Source organism: Prionailurus viverrinus, chromosome X (genome assembly GCF_022837055.1).
Source record: "Prionailurus viverrinus isolate Anna chromosome X, UM_Priviv_1.0, whole genome shotgun sequence".
Classification (NCBI taxonomy): domain Eukaryota; kingdom Metazoa; phylum Chordata; class Mammalia; order Carnivora; family Felidae; genus Prionailurus; species Prionailurus viverrinus.
In genome coordinates, this window is record NC_062579.1 from 8,647,457 (window position 1) to 8,669,197 (window position 21,741).

At 43.1% G+C, this 21,741-nt stretch overlaps 1 protein-coding gene across 1 annotated transcript in view; it reads right to left on the reverse strand.

Moving 5' to 3' along the window:
- Positions 1–21,741, reverse strand: part of VEGFD (vascular endothelial growth factor D) — a 35,588-nt gene that overhangs the window by 5,112 nt on the left and 8,735 nt on the right. Inside the window, exons 2-5 of the mRNA XM_047843309.1 lie at positions 11,380–11,590; positions 6,289–6,479; positions 2,783–2,931; positions 1,501–1,601 (exon numbers count right to left, since the gene is read on the reverse strand). Coding sequence (XP_047699265.1) covers positions 1,501–1,601; positions 2,783–2,931; positions 6,289–6,479; positions 11,380–11,590 — 652 coding nt within the window. The remainder of the gene's footprint in view (positions 1–1,500; positions 1,602–2,782; positions 2,932–6,288; positions 6,480–11,379; positions 11,591–21,741) is intronic.

Below are 21,741 nucleotides of genomic sequence, written 5' to 3' on the forward strand. Positions count from 1 at the left end.
TCAGAGCACTTCTCTCCTTCCTCCCACTCTTCACACCCTCCGTGCACATGTGCACCAGCTGTGGTATCCCCAGGATATCCCATTAATAAATTTTATATGGATTGCATGTTAAAATGGTACTAAATGGTACTATTGTGATATGTTGGATTAAATGAAATATATAAAAATTAATTGTACTTGTTTCTTTTGACTTTTTAAAAAAATTTTAAATGTTTATTACTTTTTGAGAGAGAGAGAGAGAGAGAGAGAGAGAGAGAGAGAGAGAGGAGGGGCAGAGAGAGAGGGAGACACAGAATCCGAAGCAGGCTCCAGGCTCTGAGCTGTTAGCACAGAGCCCGATGCAGGGCTTGAACCCACAAACTGTGAGATCATGACCTGAGCTGAAGTCGGACACAACCGACTGAGCCACCCAGGCGCCCCTCTTTTGACCTTCTTAATGTGAGTACTACAAAATGTAAGTTACATATGACTCTCACTATAATCCCATTGAACAGTCCTGTTCTGGAGAGAGAGATTTAAGGTTCAGTATAATTTACTAACAACAAGAGTGTGCCCAGGTCTTGAATGCTATTTACATCCTAACCACCAGGTATTCAGACATCCTCTGCTAGAATATACATCAATCATGGGGAAAACCTGCCACCCACAGAGGCAGCCCTGTTTTCTAGGACAGTACTCCATACAGTTTAGTCCTTACAAAGTCTTGCTTGTAGATCAGAGTTTAAAACAAGCAAGGTTCAAAGTGCATGACTCCTTGTGATCTTTTTCAGTGGAATAGTGTCATGTTCTCTGGGAAATAAATTTTAACAGTGCATTCATTTTCAGCCAAATGATCATCACCCAAAATCACAGCATTATGAGTTCTGAGCAGCGACGACAACATTCGGCTCCCCACTCCTCTTAGCCCAATAGCTAGCCATGGTTTGCTTTTACCTTGCCCTAGTTCCAGAAAAAGTTTTCTCCTATGTCCCATTTTTTTCTCAAATAATTGGCATGTCTTCATATGGCACAGTTGAAAGAAACCAACCAGTCTAAACTTACTTTCTGTTCCTGTGAGACTTCCATACAAATAAGTTAGTAAAATGTGGTCAACTAGTGTTTAGCTCTAAAGTGGTTTGCATGAAAGGCTACCACTGCCTTTCAAATCCAATGTCGTTGGATGCTCTAATCACTGGGCTTTTCTTTAAGATTAAAAAGCAGAGCTATGCATTGGTAGACTTACTATATAAGGAGAGCTCACAGGGCTCTGCTTCTTTCGCTCTTAGCTGTGTGATCTGGAGAAAATAACTAGACTTCTTGGTGTGTTCCCATTGTGATTGTTAAAAAAAAAGGGATAATAATAGTACATTAGAGGTTTGCTTTGGGGATTGAATGAGTTAATAGGTACATATAAAAGGCTTACAACATTGCCTAGTCATAGTAAGCACTCAGTATCTATTGAGTTAATTGCAGTTGTTATTTTTATGATTACTACTAGTATTTCCTTACTGTTATCATTACCTTCCTTTCCAACGAGTGGATTCTCCTCCCGTAAAACACATTTACATTTGTTGCTGTCCCATAGCATGTCAATAGGACAGAGTTTCTTGGAATGGGAACAGCTAGGAGAAGAGAACGAGAAACCAGATTTAAAAGCTTTCAAGGGCAATCATACCTTTGGAACATCTTCTTTAATGCTGAATAAATTTCTGAGTGGAGGAACGTTACGACTTTTAAGGAGCTTAATTCATATTTATGAACTGCATGGTATTAGGTAGTAATTCTGTAATCACAAATGTTCTATTTGGAAATGAAACTGTAATTTTGGACAGTTAGCATCTTTTTAAGAAGATTGCTGTTAAAACTGTGCAAATTAGCTGTCAACAGAGCCTATTTAGCAAAAGTAAACATTGTCCTAACAGAGCCTTTAAAATGGAGAGAACACTGGCCGGGCGGCAGGAACAAGCTGAAGATACACGTTCCTTTTATAGGAGCCTCTGTCCCCGTGAGAGAGGTACAGGTGTCTTCTTGGCTCGGTAATGACGAACATAAGCACCAGCTCACTCCACTTGCCAGTCACCCAATACATTTACTGCTTGCTTTTGCGAGATCTAAGTCTCTCACTCAGTTAATGTTTTCATTCAGTGTTTGTAATTTGCCCTTGTGTTTCTCTATATGAAAATCTTTTTCCCAAATCAATGATTCGTACCTTTGATTTCAGGACACTTCAGGGTGTCATGATTTGTCTCACAAAGAACCACAGAATGCTCTGAAGAAATGTCAAAGTCAAATTAATTTTAAGCCATTTTAATTTAAAATAAGAATTTTCCATTTGGTAATCTTAAGAGGAAGTTCAGAAAAATCACCAAACTCAGATGCGGATAGTTTTGCCGCTCCCCGGGGGACTTGGGGAACCGTTTTCCCTCCCCAATTTGGGGGCTTGGAAGTATAAAGAGCCAGAAATGAGTTTCATGTAACGCTTGTTCTGGACGAAGGGAACGTGTGCCAAATTGGAGACTGGTGTAGAGTGTTACGGCTGCACCGGACTATGCACATTAAGAACAAAGGTGTCTACAAGTAGACGTGGTGAGTTCCTAGCCACCAAGTTATTGGTCCCTCTACAATATACATCTGACACCTAATAAAAAACATTATTTGCCAAACAGTTATTACCAGTAGATCTGGATTAGAAGCTTAAGGATGATGAACTTGAAAGCGATGACTGTATAATTAATGAAGTATTCTCCACACACAGCTTTAGCAAAGGCAAGAACAAGCGTAACTGAATACAAGAAATGCTTACTGATCTTCTTCAGGGACCTGGATGGATCTTCTGATAATGGAGTATGGATGGCGGGGAGCCGTTGGCAGACATTTACAACCTGTATGGTTGGCAACTTTAACAGGCACTAATTCAGGTACTGAAGTCAAAGGCACTGATATCTGAAAGAGCTAGAGGAGAGAAAGAGAACCGTAACACATACATATTTTTAGATGATAATAATCTCTACAGTCTGCATTTTTGCCTTTGTCCTTATGGCACTCACTTTAGGAAAGCCGTCCATTAAGAAAAGAACTAATGAGGGGTGCCTAACTGGCCCAGTCGGTTGAGTGTCTGACTTCGGCTCAGGTTATGGTCTTGCGGTTCGTGGGTTCAAGCCCTGCGTCGGGCCCTTTGCTGACAGCTCAGAGCCTGGAGCCTGCTTTGGATTCTGTTTCCCTCCCTCTCTGCCCCTCCCCCATTCACACTCGGTCTCTCTCTCTCAAAAAGAAATAAACATTTAAAAAAATTGTTTTAAAAGAATCAAACTAATGAGGATAAAGGCTGGCATGATGGAAAAGATACTGGCCTGGGAGTCAGGAGACTGGGGGCTTATGCAACTTTACCAAATATTTAAGACCAAATCTCTTAACACTTAGTGTCACTGGTATCCCTGAAAATGGCACTGTTGGGCCTTCCTCCTGTTTTCATTTGAGTGTAAATTATAAGGACTAAGTGAAATTCTAGCTATGAAGTTTCTTTGAGACCGTGGCAAACAGATTATTGTTTGAGACTATTTACTTATCCCCTCTCATACCATCTCCATTGAAGGAATATAGTTTCCTGTTCCTTGACTTTGGACTTGGCCATGTGACTTGCTTTGGCAAACAGGATGTTAGCAGACATGACACAACGGCAAACTTGAACTGTGTGTGCTTTGTGGGCTTGTTTTCTCCTGCGTACACCGTAGCCATGAGAAGAGCATGATCTGGCAGGCGTGCTGGGCCAAGGGACAAGAGACCCGGGGGACAGACCTCCACTCAATCTGTAGCTTGGAGTCAAGCCCAACTGAGCCCACTCTAAACCAACTGAATCTTACATACATGGGTAAGAATTTAGGGTGTTTATTATGCAGCACTACACAGTAGTAACTGACTGATACAAGATCATCGCACCCAACCAAATAATTATAGGTAACATGAATATCATTCCGTTTCTAAATTTAAAAAAAATTTTTTTAATGTTTATTTATTTTTTAGAGAGACAGAGCATGAGCAGGGAAGGGGCAGAGAGAGGGAGACAGAATCTGAAGCAGGCTCCAGGCTCTGAGCCATCAGCACAGAGCCCGATACGGGGCTTGAACCCACGAACCGTGAGATCATGACCTGAGCCGAAGTCAGATGCCTAACCGACTGAGCCACCCAGGAGTTCCTCATTCTGCTTCTATATGCCCTGTTTTGTGTTAATTCATTTATCCCTTATAACGACATTACATGGTAGGTTTTTATTTATCCACCACCAACTCTACAGGTGAAGAAACAGATGTACAGAGAGGTTCTATAACTTGCCTAAGGCCACACAACTTGATTGGAAGAGTGAGGATTTGAACCCAGGCAATCTGCTCTAGAGCCAGAGGTGATACTCTTAAGAATATGCCTTATTAACTTTTTGGAACAAAATTTCTGTGAAGCAAAATTTCAGAAGAAGCAAGGTGGGATCTTGACAAGTAGAATTCAGAGACATGACAATTACTTTGTTTCTAGAGTGGCTCTATGGTGTATGGACAAAATTGAACTTGACTTTAGTGTTCTGTTTATTCAATCCCCATTCCAAGTAGTCTTTACTACACACAGCATTCATTTATTCACTTTGTTTCTAAGATGTAGGTCATCAAATAGTCCATAACTTTGGGGTGAGAGGTAGTTTTTTTTAAACCACTGTGCAAATGTTCAAGAATGCATATTTGGCAAGAAAAACTCCTGTACACTTACCCTTAAGTACATTCTTTAAAACTAATCATTTGTTGAGTACAGCAGTCAAAATAAAGTACTCAACTCTCTATTAAGTGGAAACAATCCATTAAAGTTGTATTTATTCTGACCTTTTGATATGTAATAGAAGTTCTATGAGTCTAACTAAGAGAAAGTTTTTAGAGTGCTTACTCTGCATAAACTTCAACTTCTTGCGAAATTTTTCAGGAATTTTTTAGGGAATAATGTCATTTCCCACTACCTCCCGCCGATTGTCAAATAGTAAAAGGTCAGAGTTTTTACAAGTTCCAAGATTCTCTAAAAGAATTTAGAGAAAGAAACTCTACAGCTTGTGGGCAATTTTAGGGGGTAGGGGAAACAAAATGAAGCATAAATTAACTTATTACCAAACAAATCGGCATTCCATTCTTTCCATCCAATTAAGAACATTACCCACCGTGGATATTTTCGTGTACATACGTAATTTTATTGTACTACCTCTGTACACAATCATGAGCAAAATGTACACATTTTGCATAGGCAAATGTGACAAATAAATATATCAACACGTGCGAGGAATCTGCAACGGAGAACCAAAAGGAATGTAGTCGGACTGACAGCCTTTTAACATGTTTTCCTAAGTTTGGTATTACTGCTCTTCGATGCCACATCTATTACATTTCACAACAATATAGTAGCAGTGATAGAAAGAAAAACTTATCTACGGGGCGAAAGAGATTTTACAAGATGGAGAGGGAAGAATTATTTCTTTCATGGGGACGAGAGAATTCTTCTCAAAGATCTTTTGTGCCAGATACGCTCCATTTGCCCCTCCCGAGATGCCATCCTCTCTCCTTCCCCACTGGGCTCGGTGTCTCGAGACGCTGGCCTCCACGGCTGCATCTATAGGTCCTCGCATCCTCCACCCTCTGCCCCCGACTTTTTGCCCCCACCCCTCCAACCGGACCCGCAGCCCTCTTCTCCCCGTTCTCTCTGGGTTCCTGAAACGGCTCGAGCCCCTAGCCTCTTCAGTCCAAGGGTGAGAACAGCTCCCCATTTTTGCCACCTCAGGGCATCTCTCCAGCTCTTCCTCCTTCCCACAGCCCCACCCGTCCAATTCTCAGTCACTCCACTCGCACAGCACAGAACCCAACGAATCCACAAGACAGTGCCGATTCTCGACATCAGAGCATCAGAGAGGCTAGAACGACATCACGCGCTACACGGTGAGGTTTGTATTTAGCCACCCCCCACTCTACAGGGGAGGAAGCAGATGTACAGACAGGTTCTGCATCTTGCCTAAGGCCACACAACTATTGAGTGGAAGAGTGGGGATTTGAACCCAGGCAATCTGCTCTAAAGCCAGAGGGACTTCAGGCTCTGGAGTCCCACAGACCGGGATCTGAATCCCAGCTTGGCCACGGCTCAGCTCTCTGAGCCTCAGTCTCCTCATCTATAATAAGATACCCTCTTGATTTGTTTCAGGGATGAAATGAGACGGTGCCCATTGACATTGGGCTCAGCGGCACGCCTGTCCCCCGGGGCTTCGGAGGGGGCCGCGGGCGGATGTCCCCTTACCTGTTTGGAAATGTAGGAGGTGCTCGTGTTCATGCAGACGCGGCTCTCCTCGTTGCAGCAGCCCCCACACCGGAACACGTTCACACAGGGGGGCTTGAAGAACGTGTCGGTGCTCCTCCCCAGCTCGCTGGCCACCTCCACGCACGTCTCTCTGGGGCTGCACTGGGTTCTCTGCCATTCCTCGTCGATAACTGCGGAGAGGAAGCCGTTGGGGCCGGCAGGCCAGCGCGGGCCAGGGTGCCACCGAGCACAGTCATTTTCACGTCTGCGCTTTCGGGGGGGGGGGTGGCGGCCCTCTAACCAAAGACTGTTTTCGGAAAAATTAAAACCACAATCTGGGTCCCTTCCCACTGATCGAATACCTTCTTTGGCAAAGAGCACCATGTCTGGTATTGGAACTCCCCGGGTACCCCTGGGAGACCTGGCTAATAAGGAAGCAAATGGAAGCACGTGAAGAAATAACCTGTAAGTGTTATTTGTTAAGCAATTTCGGGACACAGCTGGACAGCATTTCTTCCACTTGAAGTCAGGTGCGGGTGGGTCCTAGCGCCATCAGGAGATGCGTGTCTGTTGGCTGCTAAAGTAGCTGTAGGAGGATTCAAACCCGGCAAACCACATGAATGGAAATTTAAGTGGGACTGATCTTTCCTCAAGCGAGGGTTTCGTTCATTTGCGAGTGCCCTATGCCGGTGTTTATGTAAAATAATGAAATGAGCCAGGTCATTTTGAAATTAGCCAGGTCATCTTCTGGCCATTCTAGCTAATTTGAAGGAAACCAGAAAAAGACACAAGCCTCTGGGAATAAAAAGATTACATACTTCCCTGTAAAACAGTACTTGCTTTTTCTCTCCTAGTTTATTTTTAAAAATTAGACTCTTCTGCACAGCAAAGGAAATAACCAACAAAACTAAAAGGCAACCAACGGAATGGGAAAAGATATTTGCAAATGACATATCGGACAAAGGGCTAGTATCCAAAATCTATAAAGAGCTCACCAAACTCCACACCCGAAAAACAAATAACCCAGTGAAGAAATGGGCAGAAAACGTGAATAGACACTTCTCTAAAGAAGACATCCGGATGGCCAACAAGCACATGAAAAGATGCTCAACGTTGCTCCTCATCAGGGAAATACAAATCAAAACCACACTCAGATATCACCTCACACCAGTCAGAGTGGCCAAAATGAACAAATCAGGAGACTATAGATGCTGGAGAGGATGTGGAGAAACGGGAACCCTCTTGCACTGTTGGTGGGAATGCAAACTGGTGCAGCCACTCTGGAAAACAGTGTGGAGGTTCCTCAGAAAATTAAAAATAGACCTACCCTATGACCCAGCAATAGCACTGCTAGGAATTTACCCAAGGGATACAGGAGTGCTGATGCATAGGGGCACTTGTACCCCAATGTTTATAGCAGCACTCTCAACAATAGCCAAATTATGGAAAGAGCCGAAATGTCCATCAACTGATGAATGGATAAAGAAATTGTGGTGTATATACACAATGGAATACTACTTGGCAATGAGAAAGAATGAAATATGGCCCTTTGTAGCAACACGGATGGAACTGGAGAGTGTTATGCTAAGTGAAATAAGCCATACAGAGAAAGACAGATACCATATGTTTTCACTCTTATGTGGATCCTGAGAAACTTAACAGAAACCCATGGCGGAGGGGAAGGAAAAAAAAAAGAGGTTAGAGTGGAAGACAGCCAAAGCATAAGAGACTTTTAAAAAACTGAGAACAAACTGAGGGTTGATGGGGGGTGGGAGGGAGGGGAGGGTGGGTGAGGGGTATTGAGGAGGGCACCTTTTGGGATGAGCACTGGGTGTTGTATGGAAACCAATTTGACAATGAACTTCATGCATTGAAAGAAAATAAAAGGCAAAATTAAAAAAAAAATAGACTCTGACACTTTGATACTTACACTTGTACAGCCTTTCCATGGGTGTTTTGGGGAAATGACTCAATTTTAGGATAAAGACAACTTTAAAGACTTTCCTTGAGCTTGCCATACAACTGTAGAGTTTAGTATGTGTTGGAGGTGGTGGTGAACACCCTCCTGTGGTAGGAAGCTTCTAAAACGACCCCCGGTGAGGCCCACCTCCTGATGTTCACGCCCTTTTACAATCCCCTCCTCTGTGGGGGCTGGGCCCAGGGACTTGATTCTTATGAAGAGAATACAGCAAAAGTGATGGGAATCTCACTGCCATGATTAGGTTTAAAAAGACTGTGACTTCTGTCTTGCAAGCAGTCTCTGGCTCTTGCTGGCACCCTCTCTCTTTTGCCTTTTCAACTTGTAGGCTCTGATGAAGCAAACCACCATGTTGGAAAGGTCCACATGGCAAGGAACTGAGGGCAGACTCTGGCCAACAGCCAGTGAGGAGCAGGGACCCTCAGTTCAGCAGTTTGTGAGGAACTGAGTCCTACCAACAATCTCTGAGTGAACTTGGAAGCACATCCTGCCCCAATTAAACCTTGAGATGCTGCCCACAGCCCAAGATGACACCTAGACTGCAGCCTCTGGAGAGATCCTGAAGGAGAGACACCCAGCTAGGCCATGTCTGTATTTCTGATCCACAGAAACTGTGAGATAAAATATGTTTAAGCAGCTAAGTTTGGGGGTAATGTGTTACACAGCAATAGATAAACTCTCCTCCCTTTTTACCCCATCTTCCAAAGTTTATGTGGGTCTTTCTCCACGTCATTCTGGATTCCCATAGATGCGAACATGTTTCTGCCAGAAGGGACAAACAACTGCTCGAAGTGTACAGATATAACATTATTGTTGGAGATCTGACCCTAGTCTCTGAATTATTCCTTCAAAACACCTTTTCCATATCTTTATTCCTCCCCCCTCCCCTTAATCTTAATATTCCTCATACGTGGCTTCTTCAGTCAGTCACAAAAACAAGATGTTTGGCCACCTGAGAAACCTTGCATATGCTATGCAATCTGCCTTAACTTTGTTTTTTCATAATAAAATCTTTCAACCCAAGACCCTTTTAATTTCTGATTATGAATGTTTATATAAAGAGCCTAAAGGCTATAACCATGAGAGAGAAATTACCAAATTTGGTCTTAATATGAGTATTGTTTAAGTCACTATTATTAATCATGAGTCCTGGGAAAAGCAAGTAGTTGACTTGCAAGAATATGCTTTGTTTAAAATTCTACTTAAATGTTGCTTTCCATCTGCTTTTTGTAAGACTAAGTTTTGAAAGTTGGAGTGGTACGAGATTTTAATCAAAATTGTGTGGAACTATGAGTAATGCCACTGCTTAAAAGCTTCATAAGTTTACTATTCTTTCCTAGCAAAGTCCTGCCAAGCAGGACTGCTGTGCCTCAGGGAATGACCCCCAAATCTGTGAGGAAGAGTTGATAACAAATGAGAAGTGGTGTAACACCTCAATTTGATCATTTACTGCTTCTAACTGAGCAAACAACTTCTGATGATTCCCATATAAGAGACATTTTAGAGTTGGCAAATTCCATATTTTTATGTTTTTTAAAATACAGTTGTTTTGTGTTTGTTTTTGTTTTTGTTTTTGTTTTGTTTTGTTTTGTTTTATGGTTTCCGCCTCAGAAAACGTCAAGACGCCTGGGTGGCTCAGTCGGTTAAGGGTCCAACTTCGGCTCCGGTCATGGTGATCTCACGGTTTGTGAGTTCAAGCCCCGCCCGCGTTGGGCTCTCTGCTATCAGCACAGAGCCCTCTTCAGATCCTCTGTTCCCTCCCCCCCATCTCTCTGTTCCTCCCTTGCTTGCACTCTCTGAAAAATAAATAAAAACATTATTAAAAAAAAACTGTCAATGTAACTGACTTTTTTTTTTTATCACCTAGTCTTGGTTGTATGGTAAATGCTTGTCTCCCTCCACTTTCACGGAGTATCTCCAGGTTCACCCCAGGCCTTCAGACAGGTAATCTGGCTAAGGCCTTGGATCTTCAGGTGAGGTCGGATCCCTCTGTTTCCATGAAGTCCATGCTAATTGGCCACATAGAAACAAGTAGAGCTTCAAACCTCTGGCTTAAGTGGGTTCTAGGCCAGGGTTCCAACTGTCTCAACTCAGACACACGGTCATACACAAGAGCACAAAGAACCCTCTTCGCACCCGTGCCCCCAGCGCTGCCAAGAGATTTATCCCCCGACACACGGCCTTCCCCACAGCTGACAACAGCGGCCTGTGCCACCTCATCGTCTTTTTACATATGGAAACAAAGAAAGATAATTCTAGAAAAAGAGAAAAGAATAATTTTGGCCTGGTGGTTAATTTGAATTCTGTGATAGATGTAACCCATCACTAGGTAATCCTAGGTTCATCAAATCTAAAATGCTAGATCAACAATGCCCCAGTGGCTTCTTGTGTTGTTTTGCTACGTTATCCAAAAAGTCCAATGCCTAACCAGAGGCCCCGTGACAGTGTTTGGCAAGCTTCATTCATTATGGCACAGTACCTATACAGACAATGGTTTTCTTAAAAAGAACCTTCATATCTTACTAGGGAACAATCACCCCCTTTATTTCAAATTAGGTTAGTTCCTAGTCTGGAGTTTGGATTCTTTTGTTGAGAGGATTCTCCACCTCTGTCATCTAGTAATACTGATATGCATTATGACAACTCAGCTTCCAACTTGTACTTTTCATGTTTGCTAAAAAAAAAAAAAAAAAAAAAAAAAAAAAAAAAAAAAAAAAAAAAAAATTCCCAGAATTTTGAAGACATAAAAGAAGTGAAACCTAATTTCCTCATCTTTAGTCAATGCAGATGTGATTTTTTCTCTATGAAGAATGGTCTTTCTAGGTTTGTTTTGCCCTGGCATCTCTGAGTTAAAATATAGTTGCGAATTTTAAAGTGTTCTCTTGCATCGGTTTTTGATCTCAAAATCATGTTGCATATATTTCTCTGCAGAATCAACGTAGGAAACAAGGGTTCTCTACTAACGCCGAGGCTATGAAATCAGGCACCCCGTTTCTTCTCCCGGACCCGCGCCGGCCCTCCTCAGACCCTTGGAAGAAGCTGGTGCACGTGTTAGTATCTGACACACTGCAGAACTGGCTTCTGGCCACACGTGCGTACGTGCGCGCGCCTACCTTTTAGGGTTTCAAGGTCGTAGAAAGTGGCCGCAAACCTGGTGGCCCGATGGGAAGCCGAGCGGGAGTCTGTGCCGGTCAAACTCGGGAGCTTCAGTCGGCATCTCCACAGCTTCCAGTCCTCGAAGTGTGTGATTCGCAGCAGCTCCTCCAAACCGGAGGCTGCCCTGATCTGCTGTTCAGACCGTTCTAAGGTTGACCGAGACGCCCGCTGTCAACAGACAAAAATACTGGTTTCAAAGCCAGTTACTAAAGTTTTAGTGTGTTCTGACGGCCCACATTGCCGACCCTTAAAGATGTAAATGGAGCTGAAAAGAAATTAGAGAGATCGTTCAAATGTACACCGGTACCTAGGAAAACTACTAGCGAGTATTTTTGATTCACATGCTGCTCATTGATGATTGAATCAAAAAAATGATTCCCCTGGTTTCTCGGGACATTTAAAAACAGTACCATAGTGGCCGGAATGGTGGACTTCGAAATGCTATATCCCAGAACCTGGGAGCGTGACTTTACTGGGGCCAAGGATCTTTGCAGAGGTAATTACTGATCATGAGATGAGATCATCCTGGATTATCCAGGTGGACCCAAATACAAAGACAAGCGTTCTCTTAAGAGCGAGGGAAAGACATGGACACAGATGAGGTTTTGTGAAGGCGGAGGCAAAAGTTAAAGTAATGCAGCCACAAACCAGGAATGGCCTGGGGCCGCCAAGAGCTGGACGAGGCAAGGAAAGATTCTCTCCGAGAGTCTTTGGAAGGAGCACAGCCCCGCTTACACCTTCATTTCACGTTTCTGGATTCCAGAACGCTGAGAGAATAGAGTTCTATTGTTTTAAGCCACCAATTTTGCAGTAGTTTGGTACAACAGCCACCGGAAACTAGTAAGGATTTTAAAATCACACTGTTTTTGTGACAGGAGCCGATGACCATTGCTTTCATCTCTGTTATCTGAGAAGCTGGCCCACAAAGTCCTGGGGACCCTGCCTATAGTCCCACAGGAAAGAAAAGTTTTAAGACCTTGATAACCTGAATTTTCTAACTTCTAACCCTCTGAGCCTTTCACTATTCCCGTTCACTATTTCGAAGGCATCTTTTTTTTTTCTGATAAAATACACTTCCAAAGTTTATGTTGAAAATTTGCTTTCTGCCCAACTACACGGACCGTATTGGCTGATACAACGCATGGATGTGTGAGACTCCACCAATACGGTAAATTGCTCAAAATAAGGGGCTTGGTTATACAAATATGATACATACATACAATGAAATACCATGTGGTCATCAAAACCAGTGATGTAGACGTACATTGGGACAGAATGAATTGAGCTCCTCCCTGGGATGTGCTGGAGAAACGATACAGCAGTCTGTCTATTGTCAGGGACCCAGATTTTCACCTGCTGAGCCTGCGCTTACTGGATCTTTGTTTTCCTGGGCAGCTGGGATATGCGGGCCGAGGGGATTTTTCGAGCTGGGTGAGGGGGGAGCCAAGGGACCAGGACAGCTGCAGGGTGGTGCTGAGGAGGGAGGACAGAGAGATGGGTGTCGGCTGCCTGCTACAGGGGAAGGAACGGTGGGGAAGGAGAGCTGAGCAAATGGAACCTTCAGGAAGCCTTGAGTCGAGTGGTGTGATGTACACCCTCCTCCACTGCGCCTGAAAAACTTTAGTTAAAATCTGCATCAATAATCAAAGTTTTAGGAGGACTTTTTGTTTTTAGATATGATGGTAGGTACAGAGTGTTGTCCAAAAGCGGGGTGCTCAGAAGAGCAAGTGTGGTCAAGTCATGTATGATTCAGTTTTTATATATTTTAAAATTGTTTGTGCGTGAGGGCGCCCGGGTGGCTCAGTCAGTTAAGCAACCGACTCTTGATTTTGGCTCAGGTCATGATCTCGAGGTTTGTGGGATAGAGCCCTGTGTCGGGCTCTGCTTGGGATTCTGTCTCCTTCTCTCTTTGCCTGCCCATCCCCCACTTTGTGTGCGCTCTCAAAATAAACATTAAAAAAATAAAATAATTTGTGTATAATGTCCTTCGTGTATGTATGTATACATAAACAATCATTGTTAATTAATCATACATGTAAAATTTTATTTATTTATATATATATATATATATATATATACACACACACACACACACACATATTATATATATACTACCTGGAGGGATATATATGAAAATATAAACACTGATTCCTACTCTACATCAGGGACTGTCAAACTACAGTTCCCTGGCCTAATTCAGCCTGCTCCCTGCCTGTTTTATGAATAAAGTTTTATTGGCACACAACCATGCCCATTCTTTTTACATATTGTCCATAATGGCAGGGTTGAGAAGTTGCAAAAGAGACCTTCACAGCAGATTCAATCTTGAGGCCAACGTCCTTTCAAATTTCAATTCTTTATCTTTTCAGGCATTATATTTTTCATTATTCCATGTGTTGTTTCAATTCTAGTTTTGAAATATCTACCAGACATATAGTGGAGCGCTTTAATGATCGTACATGTCTCTTAAGTGTACTTTCATATTTATCTATTTTTTTCCTCCCTTCATCTCTCTTCAATGTGTGAAATTAATTGGTTCATCTTCCCAATCACCACTTCTCCAATTGTGAGTCTAGTAAGTTTTTAATTTCAATCACCACATTCCTAATTTCAAATATTTCCACTTCGTTCTCCTTCCTTTTTATTTCTGTATGTTTCTTCGAATTTGTCATTTTATGAATATCATTCCTTTAATCTCTTTATCTCATTCCTAAATACACTTATTTCTTCAAATTGTCTTATTTTAACTTCATATATATGATTTATATCCTGATTATTAATTTTATTGGCTTTCTTAGCAATAATTACCTCTGTGATTTGGAATTTTGTTTAGTAGTTTCATCTTCATTGGGAGTTCATTTTTTTTTCTCCCTATCCTTTCTTCATTTAGAAGTTCTGTGGTTGCAACCCCTGACTCCCAGGGCCCTGAATCCAGAATCTTATTGACTATTTATGACTCAGGGATCAGCCTGGTTCAAGTCCTGGTCGCAAGGAAGTATCTGCTTCTGTTGCCCCTAGTTAAGCAGTTTCATAGAAGACACGGCTCCAGGCAGCAAAGAGCAGTAACTTCCTTCCGCTTCCATGGAACTGATGGAGCGCACTCACGGAACCCATTACCCACTGAGGTTGAATTCTTGGTGGCCTCCACCTTCCAGACCCAGAGTGCATCAGTTTGGCAGCTTCGGCTTCATGTTTTTTAAAAGTTTATTTGGACTGAGATACAACTGACACACGGCATGGTGTAAGTTTAAGGTGTACGATGTGTTGATCTTTTCAGCTTCACGTTTTGGTACCATTTCTGCACATGTTTGTCATCTGTCGATGTTTATGATCGTTTGATCAATTTTATATTTTACCTATAGTTGCTATGGAGTATAAAAGACCTCAAACCATGAATTGGGAAGGTCATCTTGCTCAGAAGTTTAGATATGAACGTGTGTGTGTTTAACAAAAGGGGAGAATCTTGAACATGTTTATAAGCTTCAGGAAAAGAGGCAACAGAGAGGAAGACACCGAACACACATGCAGGAGAGAGAAAGCAGAGGTGCTGGTTTGACCTAAGTTGCAGAGATAAATGGATGAATGGATGAGAGGGTCCCCTTCTGAAATAGGCTCATAGAGAATGACATGGGGTTATGCACAGCGAGACTGCCTGGGATCTAGGATTTCTCACTTGTCTGTGAAATTTAAATCAGGGCAATTTTCTGGGAGTGAGGGGAAGAGGAAGCTTGAAGAACAAAGATAGGGTTTGTGGAACCGGCATCAAATTTAAGCAGCACGCCACAGCCTCTTCATCTAGGAAATCTGGGGATGAAACTGAATAATTGCTCATGTCTTGAAGCAACTCTGAAATTCATTGATTCTCCATCAGGGCCCATTTGTCAATGGCCTCCCATTTCCTGATTATTCATCGCCTCTTCACAGTTTAATCTCTGAAATACATTTTGTTACATCATTGCTTCCGCATGAAAATAATGAAACCAATCCAATAGCTTTTTATAGGTTTTAAAAATTGTACTATATTGAAAGAATTTTTATTTATTGAGGCAAGTTTCATTCAATACCATCCATGAACATAGAAAGATGTACGTTTTCACAGTTCTTACAGATTTCAATTCAATCTCAGAAATGTTTTTAAACTATCCAACTGAGAACTCAGGAGAAAATATCAAATCTCTGGATTGAATTAAAGGCACTGAAACGGCTCATAGGACTTGCCTCATCATAAAACATGCAGTGTTTACTCAAGTACTCAGAGTTATTTAAGCATACTTCAAGCCTCATAATTTAAAATCTAGTTTGAAATAGCTGAGATATTGCAGACAGTCATTTTGCTATTGCAAGCGGAAATACTATACATAAATACAACTCAACGTAAGCAGACACCTGACAATTCATCGGGGGATATGTCTACAAAGGGTCAAAAATGGCTGGCTGGCTGTTGGTTTCCAATAGACTTTCTGCACTAGTTGATTTTTGTGTAATTAACGTTGTTATCTGCTTGGGTAAGACAAAAATTAAAATCACAAGGTGTGAATATAATCCCAAATGTATATATAAGCCATTGGTTTCAATGGTTTTAAGTACCAAACATTTGTCAAGTACGTTAATCATGATTTTTCCCTCTTTTCTAGTGGAACCCCTAATCAAAACTAAAATAATTAGAAAGTACTCAGCAAGAGGAAGGAAGTGAAGCAGGGTTACCAGATCTCTGCTTTTTGTTACAGTAGCACCTTTTTGTGTGTGTGATAATTAATCCAATACTATTAGCAATTTCACTCCTAGATAACAAATCATTCTCTGATGTCCTGGCCACCACAAGCCAGTTTTGAAGATGTGAGACTTAAAGTCTTTGTAACAAGATTTTACTCTTATTTGAATGTACACTGTTTTCTGCACTACAATAGGAAGGGTAGCCATTTCTCCTCTTGTTAACCCCCAAGTTCACATGGCACTCTCCCATGAGGAAGCATGAGCATCTCCACAGCTCGGGCTCGGTCAGTAACCTGGGCCAAGGGTGACTGAAATGGCAGGCAAGATGTTCGGAAAAGTATGGCGGCTGGGTTTGTAGGAGGAACTTGGAAGAGTCCACGTTGAGGGGAAATCAAAGGCCTCGTGGACGCCTACTAAGTTAAATTCTAAATCTCTGTCCCCTCTCCTCCTCAAAAATATCTAGTCAAGGAACATACTCAAAGAGTAAACAAAGGCATGATTGGGGGATATCAAGGAGCCACAGTGCAAAGATCAGTGGGAGGGCCACCGTGGGCACAGAGCCAAGTTTAAGAGTGGGAAGACTGGCACATAAGATGAGGGAGAGGTTGGTACAATGAGGTACCACGTCACATCCATGTGGATGGCTACAGTCAAAAAGACTGACAATACACCAAGTGTTGTTGGAGAGGCAGAGCAGTGGGAACCCTCTTACACTGTTGATAGGATTCAGCAGTTCTTTAAAAAGTTAAACATAAATTTACCATATGACCAACCCATCGCACTCCTAGGTCGTTCCCAAGAGACAGAAAGTAGATGACTGGCCACCTGGGGCTGGGATGGAAACGAGGGTTAACTGTAAAAGGGGGCACAAGGGATCTTACGTAGATGATGGCTGCTCAACTCAGTAAGTTGCTAAAAATCATCAAATGACTTAAAACAGGTGCATGGGTAACTTTTATGGTATGTAGATTGTGTATCGCTATAATTATTTAAAACCAAAAAGAGGAAGGACTGGAAGCTCGAAGGCCAGGCTACTTGTACCAGTTCAGGAGGCAGTGGGAAACACCAGAGAGCCGAGTATTAGTAAGCATCCATTCCGCGGGTTTGCTCTTTTGTTCTTGCTCTCGCCGTGGTCCATGCCGCCCCCTCTGCTTGGCGCCCTCCCTCCCTGGAACCCTTCTTGGCCAGATGTTACCTACTCAGGGAAAAGAGGCTCCCCCACAGCTCCCACCCCTGCCTGGGTCCCGTCCCTAGGTCGCATGGATTCACAGCACCCCATTTTTCTCCTTCCCAGCACCTACCACCACTGACACTAATGAATCATTTGTGTCCTTACTTGCTTAGTGTTGGTCTTCCTCACCGGGTTGTAAGGGCAGCAGTGATAATGGGTCTTATTTATATAGCAATGGTAAGAGCTACATACAAAGGTATTAAATAAGTGGAAAAAAATGATTCATTGCACGCTATAGAAAATCTAACCCAGAGATTGTTCACTTGTTCAAACTACCTCACCTATAAGTGTCTTCCTCCGGGTGTCCTCTCTGCAAGTCCAAAGCCAGTGCCGCTTGTTCGATCAAGCTATGATGTGCCTAAGTTAGACGATATCATTTAGGAACACATTGCATTTCCCTTACGAGAATGTGATCTCTTTGAGGGTAGAACATGTCTGCTTCATCCTTTTTACATAATAAGCACTTAGCACATATCTGATGAGGAGATTTACGAGTAATAAATACACACATGCCTTTGACAAATAGCGATTCGGCCTAGGCTTGTGTGGTCTGTTTAATGTTTTGTATACAGTAGTGCTTCTCAAAACAATGTGTGCATGAATCACCGGGCCCTCTGGTTAGAATGCAGATTCTGATGCAGGAGGTTTGGGGTGAAACCTAGGAGGCTTTTTTTAAAATTTTTTTTATTTTTTAATTTTTTTTTTCAACGTTTATTTATTTTTGGGACAGAGGGAGACAGAGCATGAACGGGGGAGGGGCAGAGAGAGAGGGAGACACAGAATCGGAAACAGGCTCCAGGCTCCAAGCCATCAGCCCAGAGCCTGACGCAGGGCTCGAACTCACGGACCGCGAGATCGTGACCTGGCTGAAGTCGGACGCTTAACCGACTGCGCCACCCAGGCGCCCCCCTAGGAGGCTTTTTTTTTTTTTAAATTTTTTTTTCAACGTTTATTTATTTTTGGGACAGAGAGAGACAGAGCATGAACGGGGGAGGGGCAGAGAGAGAGGGAGACACAGAATCGGAAACAGGCTCCAGGCTCTGAGCCATCAGCCCAGAGCCCGACGCGGGGCTCGAACTCACGGACCGCGAGATAGTGACCTGGCTGAAGTCGGACGCTTAACCGACTGCGCCACCCAGGCGCCCCCTTAGGAGGCTTTTTTAATGTTTGTTTATTTTTGAGAGAGAGCACACACATGAGCGGGGGAGGGGCAGAGAGAGAGGGAGACAGGATCCAAAGCAGGAAGGAGGCTCTGCGCTGAATGTGGAGAGCCTCATGTGGGGCCCAAGTTCACAACCCGTGAGATCATGACCTGAGCCGAAGTCAGACGCTTAACTGACTGAGCCACCCAGGAGCCCCTAGGATGCTGCATTTCTAACAAGCTCCCGGGTGATGGCGATACTGTTGGTTGGCTGACCACACTTGGAGAAGTAAGGGTTGGGAACAGAGGTTCTCAACCTCGGCTTCGCCTTGAACCTACCTGGGAAGAAGCTTCAAAGAAATACTGATGCTTTGGGATCCCATCCTCAGAGATTCTCATTTTATGGGTCTGGGCCGCAGCTTTGCCATCAGGAATTTTTTTAAAGAAAACTTCCTGAGTGTTTGCTAGTCTTAGGGGAAGCTGGGTGGGAGTACCTAGGAACTCTCTTTACTATCGTTGAAACTTTTCTGTAAATCTCCGAGTAGTTCAAAATAAAATTTATTTTAAAAATCTTCCCAAGTGATTTTAATGAGAACCACTCATTTGGAGGATGGTGCATGCTGGTTTAAGTCCAAGGACTCTGGTTAGTGCCTGAGGTAAGTAAGTACAAGTCCATGCAGTAGGGAATAAATGGTAGATGCACGCTGAGAAATAATCCTACTCTTTAAGCTCTTCTGGGTTACACCTTGGACTCAAAGTATTTGCGTAAGTATCTTGATTAACTGGATTTCCAAAGCCTTTCTTAAGTCATCTGACTGACTACCAGCCCCCAACCTGTATGACTTTTTCAAGATTGAAGACCAATGATAACCCTTTCCAGACAAAAGAGCGTGCCGTCAGCTGCCTTTCCTGCCTGAGACCATCCTAAATGACATAGTAAATTGCTTGTCAAATTCCCAAGGACTCAAAACAACCCATTTCTCAAAACAGAATAAAAAATAATAGGTAGTGCTTTAACTTACTGGAATTCAACAGGGAGGTGTACATTGCAATCTTTTCACAAGGTGGTCCATAAAAGTATTTGAAAGAAAATATCAATGAGGAGTATAAACATGGATGCCTAGGTAGGAGGAATACGGCTTGGGGTCCACAGCCAGGCTCAGATCCTGGCTCCGAGCTCTCAGACGTTCAGTGAGGAATTTCGGAGTGGAGCCCTTGACTGCTTGCCTCAAAGAGCCATGAAAAGCTTTTCTTAGGCCATCCAGTCCCATGCTATTAAGAATCCTGTTCTAGATATGGAAACAGACCAGCTCTGCAAAATTCCTCTCTGGACCTCTTGACAGAGTTGAGTCTACGATTCCCAGCCTTTTAAAAACTGTTGATGCTATTTTGTCCACCATGTTGGCAATGTGTTCAGGAAGTGTGGTAATAAGGAGGTGGAGTGAATAGGATTTATACCTTGGGAAAATCCAGAAGCTTCTGGGTGAGCTATGCAGAGACCACATTTCACAAGACTTTGCTTAGGGATTTACAAGTGTTGCCTGGGGCCACAGTAATAGAACTGGAGTTCAGAGGCATCACAGTAGTCAGCACCTTCCCTCTGCAGGAGGTTTGGGGAAGTGGGTCAGGTTGCAATGCAAATAATTCTGTGCTCCCTCCACCTCTTAGGAACTTCTGTTTTGCTGCGAGAGCATTTTGCATTTCATCTCTAACGAAACGTTTAAGGCTTAGCCAAAACCCCCAGAATTTTCCTAGTTTGGGTTCTGTGTTGCACAGTCATATTCCCAGCTGTCCTCCACAAATATTGTTTCCCCTGCCCCCTCAATCCCTGTTCTCGCTCTCTCATGTGTCAAGGAATCTACCCAGGCCATGTTAGACTGCTGAGTCCAAATGAAGTTTTCCGACTCTGCTTCCCGTAGCTCCCAAGTGAAAATAACATCCCCTGACAGGAAGCTTTGCCTGACATCATAGACCACAGCTAACTGGAGAGGGGACCACATGGATGTGAATTGTTCGAGACCGGTTTTGAATGGGAGAGCACTCTGGAAAACGTGTTGGCCATTTCTGACAAAGTTCAACATACACTCACCATATGATTGAGCAGTCACACTCCTGGGAATTTGCTCTTGATAAAGGAGGACTTAGGGTTCACATACAACTCTTTACACTAATGTTTATAATAGCTTTCTTCATAGCAGTCCCCAAGCTAGAGGGGCGCCTGGGTGGCTCAGTCGGTTGAATGTCCCGATTTCAGGTCAGGTTGTGATCTCATGGTTGGTGAGTTCGAGCCCCGTGTCGGCTCTGTGCTGACAGCTCAGAGCCTGGAGCCTGTTTCAGATTCTGTGTCTCCCTCTCTCTCTCTGTTCCTCCCCCACTGGTGCTCTGTCTCTGTCTCTCAAAAATAAATATTTTTAAAAGTTAAAAAAAAAAAAAGAATCCCCAAACTGGAAAGAACCCATAAGTCTTTCAATGGGTGAGTGGTTAAACAAACGGTTCCATCCATCCTGTGAAATACCACTTAGCAAGAAAACACAATGATCTGGTCCTTGCAGCACCTTGGATGGATCTGTAGGGCATCAGCAGTGGAAGAAGCCAATCTCAGAAGGTTAGTTACTGGAGGACTCCATTTATGATGTTCTCAAAAAACCAAAATGATAGTCATGGAGAAAAGATCAGAGGTTGGGGGGAGGGTATGACTATAAAAGGATAGGCTAAATGAATGTTTCCCTATCCCGAGTATGGTGGTGGTTACACAAATCTATACATGTGTTAAAATTCATAGAACAGCACACCAAAAGGGAAAAATACTTCAAAAAATAAAGTAGGCTGCCTTTGAATCAAGGCACTGCTCCTTTTTAGCTATTTGACTGAGGGTCAATTATTCCTTCTCTAAGGCTTGGCTTCCTCGTTTATAGATGGCAAGGCTAATCGTGCTCAACTCAGAGAGCTGATGTGGAGATCACACGAGGTCATATGTGGGAAAGGGTCAGGCATGGAGTCAGCACTCAGTAAAGTTAACTTCTTTTCTTTCTTTTCTCAGGGGTGGGGCATCAGGTCCTGTGCTGCAGTGCAGGGGTCTGTGTTTTATGGCTTTGATTTCCCTGAGTAACCAGAGAGGGGAGTTTGAAAAGAACAAGACTGGGAAACTTCAATCATAGTAAATAAAAATTTAAAAGAGAAAAACCTTTCCAGGGTAAATCAAGGACAAACTTCTCCTCCTCCTCCTCCTCCTCC